This window comes from Tasmannia lanceolata, unplaced genomic scaffold (assembly GCF_043159265.1).
Source record: "Tasmannia lanceolata isolate RefF3 unplaced genomic scaffold, GAP_Taslan_0.1 ptg000044l, whole genome shotgun sequence".
Classification (NCBI taxonomy): domain Eukaryota; kingdom Viridiplantae; phylum Streptophyta; class Magnoliopsida; order Canellales; family Winteraceae; genus Tasmannia; species Tasmannia lanceolata.
This window is the reverse complement of record NW_027518721.1, coordinates 14,952,726-14,965,651: the sequence shown is the minus strand read 5'-3', so window position 1 is coordinate 14,965,651 and position 12,926 is coordinate 14,952,726. Positions and strand designations below refer to the sequence as shown.

Below are 12,926 nucleotides of genomic sequence, written 5' to 3'. Positions count from 1 at the left end.
TTTAAATATCTTGGTGAATGAGCAAATCCTTTTAATGAGGTTAGCCAAATCCGACACTCAATACCCTTGTCATATTTTAACACTCTAACCATACTTATGCACCATACTTCTGTTTCCCCTGCTTGTTGTCTAACCAATTCCTCTGTTTCATACAAAAGAATATGGCTTAGTGAAAGTATTGACAAATGAGCTCTGATCCAATGTGGTGCTGCTCTCTCGAAGTAAATGATTTTATATATGATATAATAAATTATTTATATACAACAGATTTTCCTATTTGTTGAAGTGACATTGGCCCCACCTCCTACCTTCCAAAAATTTCTAAAAATTTCCATATCTATGTTCCTAGATAGAACGAAAAAAAAAAAAAAAAAGAATCCAAGTAATGGCTAAACAGAGGAAATTCTAATCTATATTTGTTCTTTTTTTGTTGTTCTAGACTCTTCTGCCTCTGTTGCTTGCTTTTAAAATGGTAGCATGTTGCTCTGGCCAGGCTTTAACTGTGGAGAGCAGAGGCTTGAGAAATAGTAATCCTGGTACATCAAATCTGGCATTGTTGTCCCACCAAATACTGCTAAAGAATTCTGCAAATCATCTAGATTCAAGCCTGTAAACCATTCATTATCGTCTTTCAGAATTTCTTCTGCCTTAAAATCCTGAGATGGAAAACTTTCCAGCCTACCCAAATCATTGATCTCCATTAATGGGCCATTATCGACATCTGATTCTGGAGTTCTGAAATCATGTGATACTGTTTCTTCATGCACTTCAAGCGAAGAATCCATTGTCTCTTCCACCGATACTTCTTCCTTTTGCTCTACTATTCTCGCATAGCTGTTCTTCTTGTTGTAAAGCCGGCAAAGAACCCAATCATCTAACTGCAATAACCATAATTTTACATTAGCCCAATTGAAATTATAGTACTAGTACAAGTAATAATTGAAGGAGAAGAAAAGGGTCACTATAAGATGCGACTCTTTGGGCATCCCTAGTATTTGTTGTAAGTAATTTTTCTTTTCAGATGTTGTATCTTACCCTTAAGCTGCCTTTCTTATTGGAGGGGCGATTCTGATCGGTGAGTCGGTATTCATGCATGATCCAGTTAGTTTTTATTCCTTTGGGTGCTTTTCCGGCATAGAAAACCAAAGCCTTCTTTATTCCAGCATGCCTACTACTTCCTGTCGGCCTGATCGGTTTATCAGCACCAGTTGCTTTCCAGTATCCGCTTCCAGCAGCCCTGTTCGGCCTGGATCCATTGGGGTACTTCCTATCTCTAGGTGTGAAAAAATACCACTCCTTTTGTCCAAACAAAGCCATCTCTGTGAAAAAAAAACGACAACAAAAGATCAATACACAGTAGAAACAAAAAACCCAGATTTTTTTTTGAAAGAACAGATGACCCAGAGATCAATACACATTAGAAACAGAAGACCCAGATATTTTTTTGAAAGAACAGATGACCCAGAGATCAATACACATTAGAGACAGAAAACCCAGATTTTTTTTTTGAAAGAACAGATGACTCAGAGATCAATACACATTAGAAACAGAAAACCCAGATTTTTTATTTTTTTTATTTTGAAAGAACAGATGACCCAGATCCAGATCCAGATCCCATTGTTTTCTAACTTTTCACAACCATGTAACTCATTGTAAGAAACCATTTTGACTTAGAGACTTATATTGCTCTGTATACTTATATTGCTTGTAGTTACCCTCTATTGCCTATGGGATTAGACATTAGTATGAAAAAAAAAAAAAAAAATTAGATTAGAAACCTGGAAGTTGCCATGGATCATATTTGTAAAGATCAATCTCAGCAATAATTGGTACAGGCAGAGACTGATAACTCGCTTTCCGGCAGAGATAATGAACAACAAGCTCTTCATCTGTAGGATGAAATCGAAAACCAGGTGGCAAATTCAACTCAGCCTCTGCATCTCTTCTTCCTCCCATGATCATACAAAAACAAAAAAAAATCTTCTTCTTTCTAACTCTCTGGAAAAACTTCTCTTTCTCTCTCTTCTTTCTCTGGTTCTTGTTTGGACTAAGAATGTGAAAGTTAGAGCCTCAGGGGTGAATAAATATCCCAGTTGGGTGTGGGACCCACATGCACACGTGGGCTATGAATGCAATGCCAGCGTGGAATTTGACGTCGGCGGTCAAAGGTCAGGCGAATGTAGCCTATGTTCTTGGCGGTTTTGAGAGATAAATATGTGGAGACAAGTAGGTTCCACGTTTCTTCCTGTTTTGGGATTTTGTTAAGCGACAGGTGGTTTGAACTTTTATGTAAAGCTAACACTAAATTCATTGAATTTGGGTCTCTGGTTTCTTTTCCTCCACCCTGGCTTTTTGTTAACGTCACTCCCTCTTGCTCATTACACGTCATTGCCTACGTTTGATTTAATTTGTCTTTGGTCGTCACCCCTTCGTGCATGCGAAATATTAACACGTGCCTTCTACTCACTACTCACCCTTTCATGCATGTCAAGCGTCGCTTATCTCTCTCTCTCTCTCTCTCTCTCTCTCTCTCTCTCTCTCTATCAAGCGCTCTCTTGAAGTTCAGTAAAATGATATCAGCACGACTAAATTTTGATATCTTCACTAACCCGTCTTGTCTTTTAGCATTTAAAGAGATACCAAAAGGTTATTACATTTCCCAAAAATGCTCTCACCAGCCAATTAGAGAAGAAAAGACAATTAGCTGGGTTTGTGGAAATATCAAAATATGGTTGTGCTGATATCACTTCTTTTTTTTCTTTTTTTTATAGTACAGTGGGCTCACTTATTAAGATGATCCAAACCATTAATCTAATGGGCCACAACGTAAATAAGTTGTCTCTCTTAAATAATCTCTATAAGATGATCCCACCTTTTGATTTGTAGAGGTTTCTATAATGTTTATTCCCACTACATGCACCATGTGCATATGATTTGTGGGGGACAGCCTATTTACGTTGTGACCTATCAAATAAACGGTTTGGATCATCCTAAGAAGTGGCCCTCAACGATACTTGCTGAAAAAATATTCACACATCACTTATTTTTTAGATAGTACAGTGGAGCCCACTTCTTAGGATGATCCAAACTGTTAATTTGATGGGCCAAAACGTTAATAAGTTGTCCCCTCCGTAAATCATCTAGATGGTATAATCCTAACCTTTTGATTTGATGTGCATTTCCACTCCATATCGGAGCGTTAGGATCATCCTGTCGAGATGATTTATAGGCGGACAGCCGATTTACGTTCTGGCCAATGAAATGAACGGTTTGGATCATCCTAAGAAGTGGGCCCCAACAATACTTTCTGAAAAATACTCTCACATCATATTAGTACTTGTGGAGGCTTTATATGGTGTAGGGGCACTTGCACTTATTCTTTTTAAAATGTGCAGTGGGGCCCGAGTACATATTGGGGGGGTTACAATCACCCTGTCGAGATGATTTACGGGGAACAGCCTATTTACGTTGTGGCCTATCAAATGAACGGTGTGGCTTTATATGGTGTCGGACTACTTGCACTTATTTTTTAATTAGTGAGTGATTGGATCTTCGAAACCATTCATTTGTTGGGTCTTGACTTAAATAAGTTTTGCTCTAGAAATCATCTCCTTAGGATGATCTTAACCTTCTTATCTGACTAGGTTTATGTGAATTTTTCTCAATGGATCAGACGATTAGGAATTTAGGATTATTATATTTGGATGATTTTTTTGGGCACAACTGGATCATCCAATCATGTGGGCCCATTACACTCTTTAAAAATAACTTTGTAAGTATGCAGATACCATATAAAAACTTATGAGGAGATATTATATGCTGTCGGCACATAGCTGTGCATAGTTTTTAAAAAATTACATAGGAGCCGACATTGCTTGAAAAATCCAAACCATTCATTTGAAAGGCGTGGCCCAAAATAACATCTCTATAAGACGATCCTAACCCTCCAATCTTTAGAGGTTTCTATAATGTGTCGTCTTGTAGATTGGAGGGTTAGGATCATCCTATGTGGGCCAGCTGTATTTTTTAAGAAATACCAGGGGAAATCATATAAAAACTCTTGTATGTGACTAGATCATTCAATTCCATGGGTTATGGTGGGAGAATCACCATTCATTTAAATTAATCTTATTGGACAAATGTGGGCCCTTGGTCAATTCTTTTGTCTCAGCAGTTATTATGCAATTTCTAGAACACCCTTCAATTTTTGGTCAATCTTTTGGGAAATATAGGCCCTTGGTCAACTCTTTTGTCTTGCCAATTCGTATGAAATTCCTGGAACATTCTTCAATTTGTGTGATGCTTGGGCTTTGGTCATCGACTATGGGGCCCACTAGATGAGCAGTTTGGATCTTCTACAAATGTGTCATGGGTGACGAGTCGTCCATTTAAAGGATTAAAACAACAGGTCACTTGACTCCCACGCTTCCTTATATTATTCTCTTATATGAGGAATGCTAAAATGAAGGGTGCCCATGCAAAAAACAGCCGCAATGACACCACATTTGATAGGAGTCATCCACATTTAATAAGTTATTTACACACTAGCTTAAAATACAATGGGGCTCATATTGTTTGGGTGATCCAAGCCATTCATTTCAAAGGTCCTCACATAGATAGGGTGTCCACAAAAAATCAGATCCATAGGATCATCCAAACCCTACGATTTGTAGAGGTAAAAAGGATGCCTTTAAACCTTCACAAATTAGTCCATTTTTTGTCTCCACAATTCGAATGGTTAGGATGATCCTATGGATCTGATTTTTGTGGACACCCTATCTATGTGAAGGCCTTAAAAATGAATGGTTTGGATCATCCAAATAATGTGGGCCCCCATTGTATTTTAAGCTCGTGTGTAGATAACACGAGTGTGTAGGAACTGTTTTCTCTCTCTCTCTCTCTCTCTCTCTATATATATATATATCTCTGTATATATATATATATATATATATATATATATATATATATATATATATATATATATATATATATATATATATATATGAGGAAACTGTTGGTGAGCTTATGGTGAGCTAGCTTGCCCAATCACATGGGGGCCCACTTTGTTAGGATGATCCAAACCATTCATTTGAAAGTCCCTTACATAGATGGGGGGTGTACCAAAAATCAGCTCCATAAAATCATCCTAACCCCTCCATTTGTGGAGGACAAAAATGGAAAGACACAAATCTGCCCCATTTTTGTCCTCCACAAATGGAGGGGTTAGGATGATCCTATGGAGCTGATTTTTGGTACACCCCCCATCTATGATAAGGCCTTGCAAATGAATGGTTTGGATCACTCCCCAAAATGTGGGACCCATGTGATTGGGCAAGCTAGCTCACCATAAGTTTGGTGAGCTTAAGCTCACCAACAGTTATCTACACACTAGCTTAAAATACAGTGGGGGCCACATTATTTGGGTGATCCAAACCATTCATTTTTAAGGCCCTCACATAGATAGGGTGTCCACAAAACATCAGATCCATAGGATCATCCTAACCATTCGAACTGTGGAGGCAAAAAATGGACTAGTTTGTGAAGGTTTAAAGACATCCATTTTACTTCCACAAATCGTAGGGTTGGGATGATCCTATGGATCTGATTTTTTGTAGACACCCTATCTATGTGAGGGCCTTTAAAATGGATGGCTTGGATCACCCAAACAATGTGGGCCCCACTGTATTTTAAGCTAGTGTGTAGATAACTTATCTACACATATGTGTAGGAACCGTTCTCTCTCTCTCTCTCTCTCTCTCTCTCTCTCTCTCTCTATATATATATATATATATATATATATATATATATATATATATATATTGGATCACCCAAATAATGTGGGCCCCACTGTATTTTAAGCTAGTGTGTAGATAACTTATCTACACATATGTGTAGGAACCGTTCTCTCTCTCTCTCTCTCTCTCTATATATATATATATATATATATATATATAGAGAGAGAGAGAGAGAACGGTTCCTATACATATGTGTAGATAAGTTATCTACACACTAGCTTAAAATACAGTGGGGCCCACATTGTTTGGGTGATCCAAGCCATCCATTTTAAAGGCCCTCACATAGATAGGGTGTCTACAAAAAATCAGATCCATAGGATCATCCTAACCATTCAAACTGTGGAGGCAAAAAATGTACTAATTTGTGGAGGTTTAAAGACATCCATTTTACCTCCACAAATCGTAGGGTTGGGATGATCCTATGGATCTAATTTTTTGTAGACACCCTATCTATGTGAGGGCCTTTAAAATGGATGGCTTGGATCACCCAAACAATGTGGGCCCCCATTGTATTTTAGGCTAGTGTGTAGAGAACTCTCTACACATATGTGTAGGAACCGTTTTCTCATATATATATATATAGAGATAGAGAGAGAGAGAGAGAGAGAGAGAGAGAGGAAAGTGAAGCTACACCGCCGGCTTAAAATACAATGGGCCCACATTGTTTTGGTGATCCAAACCATTCATTTGATTGGCCCTCACATAGATAGGGTGTCCACCAAAGATCATCCCAACCCTTCAAACTGTGGAGGCAAAAATGGACAAATTTGTGAAGGTTTTTACACGTTCATTTTTGCCTCCACAAATCGTAGGGTTGGGATGATCCTATGGAGCTGATTTTTGGTGGACACCCTATCTATGTGAGGGCCAATCAAATGAATGGTTTGGATCACCAAAACAATGTAGGCCCATTGTATTTTAAGCCGGCGGTGTAGCTTCACTTCTCTTATATATCTATATATATATATATATATATATATATATATATATATATATATATATATTCTAGTAAAAAACCCTGTGCGATGCACGGGCCGACAAAGAACTATACGGACCACATCATAGGTTGGTTTGCGATCCAAACCGTCCATGTGATGGAACACAACATAAATAGGTTGTGCCCCAATAATCATTTCCATAGGCTGATCCTAGCCCTCCAATCTATAGAGGTTTCCATAAAAAATCCCGTGCGATGCACATAAGCGACAAACATATTTAAATCAATAATCTCAAATCATCAAATTAAAAAAAAAAAAGCTACAAATCTTTGGGGCTAAATAGATTTGATGAGGCTGTTTTTCAAAATTTCTGTTACAATCATTTGCAAAATAAAGGCTAATTTTTGTGGCATTCAATGAGGCACTAAAACTTGGAATTGATCGGGATTTAATCATCATAATCTTTTCTATCAAAATGGCATTTAAAAATTCTATTTTGTAGTAACTAATTAATACAATAAGAATAGCATGCCACCTCACTTCCTACAGAACTTCCCTAACTCAATAAAAATAACTACTTGGATACCAATTGTATGAAGAGAGCACACTTGTAGAAAAATAATGAGAATAATTGGAGATTAAGTGTTGTTCCATTGGTGCACACACCCGATTTTGTAATCCATAAAATTTGTTGGCAAAAATATCAGAAGCAATCAAGAACTGCAAAACCTAAAATCCATGAATGTCATTCTCTCCATATATGATTATTTGCCAACACTGATTATTATAGTCCTAGAAATGATATAGTTAATGGTTTCTAAATAGATTTAAAATCAAATTTGTAACTATGATTAAATTAAAGTAATTTGATTTCCGAATCATTTAAAAAAAAAAATTATTTGAAAATAAGCCGCAATTTTGGAGGCCTGTCAATGATGGACTGGGTAATGATGTCCGTATGCATCTAAACATGCCGCCATGTGTATGGTTGATGGCAACTCGTTAATCTCAGTACCATTCATTTTTTTTAAGCAAAGTCTTTTTGTTGTTGCTGTTGGTATATGCATTACACATATGGTTGAAAGCAGGAAATGTACTATTATCTGAATTTTTTTGGGGAGATATTATGATGAAGCAAATTTTTTGGTAAATGAAAACAGAGAAAGTAATAACTAAATGCCTCAAGAAACTTGTAAATATGACTTGTTATATGATGCATGCCCGTATTTTTATCCGAAAGATATGACCAGCTAATAGTATAAATAGAGCCCACTTGTTCAATCTAAACCATTTATCTATTAGGTCTTGTAATGGATAGCACAATAGGACATGGAAACTGACTTATAACAAAATGACCAAAACGTATGAACAGAAAACAGAGCAACTCAGAAGCAGAGGTGGCTCCAATGTAGAAGAAGATGAAGCCTCCGACCACATGGGCAGCTTGGAATTGTCTGGCTTTTCAGATTATAAAGAACATAATACAGGCTGTTATATACTACTGTTGAAGATTTGACTGCATTTCTTTTTACTCTCTTTTCCTCTTTAAGCTCTTCCTTCAGTTCCATTTTCCGTAGATGTGAATTTTAGTTTTGGGGCTAGTTTTCGAAGCTATTATCTATATATAGACTGTTATTAATGTTGGGAGAAGTAACAAAGATGACCTGTTCTTTGTAGAGATCACATGAATGGCAGACAAAAGAAACCCCAGAATCAGAAGAGGCACAAATGTTTCATGTGTCAAACCCTAGAATTGGTTTTAGATGATGAATGGTTCAAACCCGAATAATATTTTGATATAAGAGAAATTCAAAAAAAGAAAGTTGAAACAGAGGGAGAAAGATACCTCTATGATGAAATAACAAAAATCAGAGAAATCTGTCGCCTTGGTGGAGAGGGATTTCGGAGGGAGAGGGAAATGGGTTTGGGGAAAGAATAGAAAGGGTTGTAGAGAGAGAGAGAGATAATATCTGTAGTAGGTGAGAGGTGGGAGGTGGGACGTGTATCTGCAGCAGATTATCTATTTCTGTGTAGTAGGTGGGAGGTGGGAAAAAGGAGATTCAGGAATAGACCATTTTACCCTTGACTGTAATATGGATGAACTATAAGATTAAAGGGCTAGATGGTAAATAAATGAAACATGGACGTGTAAATCTCACAGAATTTTGGAAATATTCAAAAAATTCTCTAATTTCTTTTCTGCTATAATATATATATATATATATATATATATATATATATATATATATATATATATATATATATATATATATATATATGAAAAATGTAAGTGTGGTAATAATTAATGCACTTTGGTGATGTGGATCCAATGGGGATGCCCTTTCGGTTGGTTTTTGAAAGGGAACCCTTCAGTCCAGGCATTTTGATTTGCGACCCAGATCTTTTTGTTCGGATTGCGGCCCACAATAGCACTTGAGACTCCTTTATGCATTGAGTGATTTAAAAGTGAAAGAAATTTGCTTATCAATCAGGGAGAAATTATGTGGAGCACCACCCATTGGAATTTTTTTTTAATGGAATCTGAATTAGAGAAAGGAAAAGAAGGAACCATGACTAAGATGGCAGTGATAAAAGCATACATAGACTGGCAATAAAAAACAAAAACAAAAACAAAAACAAACGTGGCCCTTAAGGAGGGAGGAAATAAAAATCTAAAGATCCTCTATGCCCACTCCTGCTTTGGCTAATCTGTCCGCATCACTGTTCACCCATCTTTGGATATATGGAAGCGGACATGGGAATCTGCCACTGCTCATGCAGGGTGGAGCCATGTATTTAGACCAGCGGTGGTGGGGGGGACCAACTCCCCCTAACCCATGCATTGGGTGGAGCCCACAATCTACACCTCAAATTTTGATGTAGTGGGGCTCATTATTTACATCTCATGTTCTAATGGGCGGGGCTCACTATTTTACACCATGTTTAGCATAGCCTAAGAATGCTAGTGATTTAATAAATTCCAAAAAGATAACATGTTCGGCAGTCTCATGTAGAAATAAATGCTAGATTCAAAGAGAAAAAGAAGATAATAATCTTGAAGATGGCTACAGTCAATTCTGGGGAAGTGGGGAGGGAAGGGATATGTTCATTTTCCTATCTTGGATGTAAACCATAGATACCATGCCTTTTAGCCAAGGTTTTAAATTTTAGTTTCCATGTTGGTTACTGCGACCACGAAATCAAAATATTTCGGTTTTGGTGGAAATTTCGGCAGGTTAAAATTTTTTGTATTCTTAAAATGTTGACGGAAATGTATAAAATTTCGATGGGATCTTTAAATTTTGGTGAAAATCTTGTAAACAAGCGTGAAAACGAGTAAATTTTGTGTGGCCGCCAACCGAGAGACTCATTTCGGCTGAAATTTTAAAACATGCTTTTAGCATGGAAAAAAAACAATTTCAAATCAAGAGAGGGAGCACCTATAATACGTAGTTATGCCAATAATGATAAAGGGAGGAATGTATGGGTTCATGTAAAAACCACTTTCTCTATTCATTTCTTTATCTCTGCCACTAATTAAATCTGATCCATTGGATCGAAGATCAGATTTTCTCTATAATTTTTATTAAGAAAAGTCATCAATTCACCCCCTTAAAGGATGTATTCGCCCCGTATTTTTCAAAATGGACTGTACAGCCCACACCATTGGACGATCCAAACCGCCCATTTGATGGGCCACAACATAAATAGGTTGTCCCCAAAAAAATCATTTCCCCATAGGATGATTCTAACCCTCCGATCTAAAGAGGGACTCACATTATGGAAACTTCTATATATCGGAATAGTTGGGTTCATCTTGTTGAAATGATTTTTGGGGCACAACCTATTTACACTGTGGCCCATCAAATGGACGGTTCGGATCATCCTATGGTGGGCAGTACAGTTCGTTTTGGAAAATATGGGGTGAATTCATCCTAGAACGGGGTGAATTTATAAGGAATAAGATTGAAACAGTAGTAAAAAAAAAAGAGGCCGAGAATCCTCTCTCCCTATCTCAAGTTCAAGAAAAGATAAGAGGAAGCAAAAAAGGAAACCCCGGCTTCGATTTCGATATTTCCACCCCTTCTTTCTTCCTCCGTCTTCCCCTCGTTTTCGAAGGTATGAAATACTCCTAATCCCTCTCTTTTACCCCTTACAATTTTCTTCTTAACATTCTTAGGGTGTTTTTTATTTCTCTCCTCAGTTATTGATTCTTAGGATTTTCAGTTTTTCATTTTTCACTTGTAATTAGGTCTTGTTAAGGTTTCATTTCGATTCACTTTGATTTTCATAGTGAGTAATTTTAGAGAGCCTTTTCTCAGATTGTTCTTGTTGTAGATCTATACTCCAACTCACGTTTTGTTGGTATGATTAAACACAATGTGATAATCGTATTGAATAATAATTTCATTCAAATTATATTGAATGATTCATTTCGCTTAAGATTTGAATCGCTGTAAGGTTTTATAATCAATTGCTAGTAGTTTTGAAGTAGGATTTATCTTCATGTGGAATGTTATGTGCTTGATTTAGATATTCTTGTTATTCTTAATATTTTTATTAATTTAGTGAAATGTTATGCGATTTTATGATCATGTCGAGTTAATTTGGTCGTCTTAGGTCTTTACAATCCAGTTGATTCTTGGAACACAGCTTATATCAATATAGAAAACTGTTGGGTATATAATATAATCCTATTATGTTCTAATATAAGCCTAATAAGATAATGGACTGGTGCAGTGGGCCTATTTGGGCTAGAGCCCATTAACCTATTCAAACCCTAGTGTATCTCTATATATAGGGGCTGGAGGCAACAAACTTGGTATTCCAAATTAGATACCTTGGGTGTAATGCTTAGGCCCACTACACCGGTCCATTATCTTATTGGGCTTATATTAGAACATAATAGGGTTATATTATATACCCAACAATCTCCTCCTATGTTCTACATATAGCACAATCCAATAGATAGTTAATGTGATGTCCAAACAAAATTATTAATTCTAACCCATAAAAAAACGTTCCTCTCTTTCTTGAAAAACGAATTCTTGATTTGATTTTCGAACAAGGAGAACAGATGGATTTTTGTTTTTTGGGTTCTTAACTGTTCTCGTCAAGATCTGTTTGGAACAAGCCCCTTATTTGAAGAATTCCACTTCAAGCTTTGTTTGTAACGAACACGATTATGTCATCTATTTTGGAGGGTTTTAGGTCGGTGACAGGTGCCGATATTTGGTTTATTTGATTGCCATTGGTCTTGAAGGACGGCAAGGGAAAAGCCAATTTCTTGGTCGGTGCATCTGTTAGATACTTTCTAATTTCTTGGTTTCTTCTTGATCTGCCAATTTTATTTTTTATATTGGCTGTTGATGGACAACGACCAAGATGGAGTTGCCTTGGTCGATGAAGGCTTTTGATGGTAGTCACCTTGGCTGTGATTGATTCTCCCCCACTGGAACTCATCTTTTGACAAACGAACAAGCTGTCGGATCACAAAAACTCCTTTGTGATTGTTTCTGGGGCGTGAAAACAACCCCCTCTCACTTGGGTTTCTTCCAGTACAATCTATCTCTTGGTCGGTGTAACAAGAGAACTCGGACGTGATTTCATTAAATCTGATGGTGGTGGTTCTTCAATTGAGGGAAGGAATTTCTTGGGCGTGAGTAACATCTCTCGGATTTTTATTCGATCAAGGAAACCCATCTTGAAACCCATCTCGTGAGTAACAAGTTTCACACAGGCAGGGAATTGGTTTTTTGATTGGAACCGATTTGGCCGAACCTCTTTGGGCCTAATTCTTGTGGCCGGTTCTTCTTGCCGTCGGGTTCTCTTTGCCTCGGGTTTACCTTGCCACCGGGTTCTCCTAGACGCTGCCGGTTCTCTTGGTCGTTTGGGGCCGAAATCAAGTCGGTGAACTACTTTGGCTTTGGTTCTTGAATTCATTTCTTGGATTCGGCTGTTGGATTTGGTACGCGATTTGAAATCTCACGATTCGCAATCAGGTGCACTCTTTTCACTTTTTACTATTATCTAATTTATACAATGGAAAAGAACACTATTCCGATTGAGATGATCAAACTTCAATCGTTTGCGGGATCTAAATTTAATTCATGGAAGCGAAAGACTCAATTCGGTCTAAAATCTTTGAATTATTTTTACACCGTTTTGAGTACCTTTGCTGACTCGACTGAAG

At 37.3% G+C, this 12,926-nt stretch overlaps 2 protein-coding genes across 4 annotated transcripts in view; one reads left to right on the top strand and one right to left on the bottom strand.

Moving 5' to 3' along the window:
- Positions 1 to 216: 216 nt before the first annotated feature.
- LOC143863903 (NAC domain-containing protein 68-like) lies at positions 217 to 2,042 on the bottom strand. The gene is made up of 3 exons (XM_077374682.1): positions 1,779 to 2,042; positions 1,036 to 1,319; positions 217 to 878 (listed from the first exon to the last, which is right to left on the bottom strand). The coding sequence occupies exons 1-3, from the start codon at positions 1,960 to 1,962 to the stop codon at positions 465 to 467; spliced, it is 882 nt and encodes a 293-aa protein (XP_077230797.1). The 5' UTR covers positions 1,963 to 2,042; the 3' UTR covers positions 217 to 464.
- An 8,653-nt stretch (positions 2,043 to 10,695) lies between these two features.
- LOC143863845 (protein NCA1-like) overlaps positions 10,696 to 12,926 on the top strand; it is a 39,544-nt gene continuing 37,313 nt past the window's right edge. For 2 of the 3 annotated variants that reach the window (XM_077374625.1, XM_077374622.1), the window contains exon 1: positions 10,701 to 10,852. The gene's annotated coding sequence lies outside the window, so the exon portion shown is untranslated. Of the gene's footprint in view, positions 10,853 to 12,926 lie in introns of all 3 variants that reach the window. The other variant, XM_077374624.1, reaches the window with a different exon arrangement.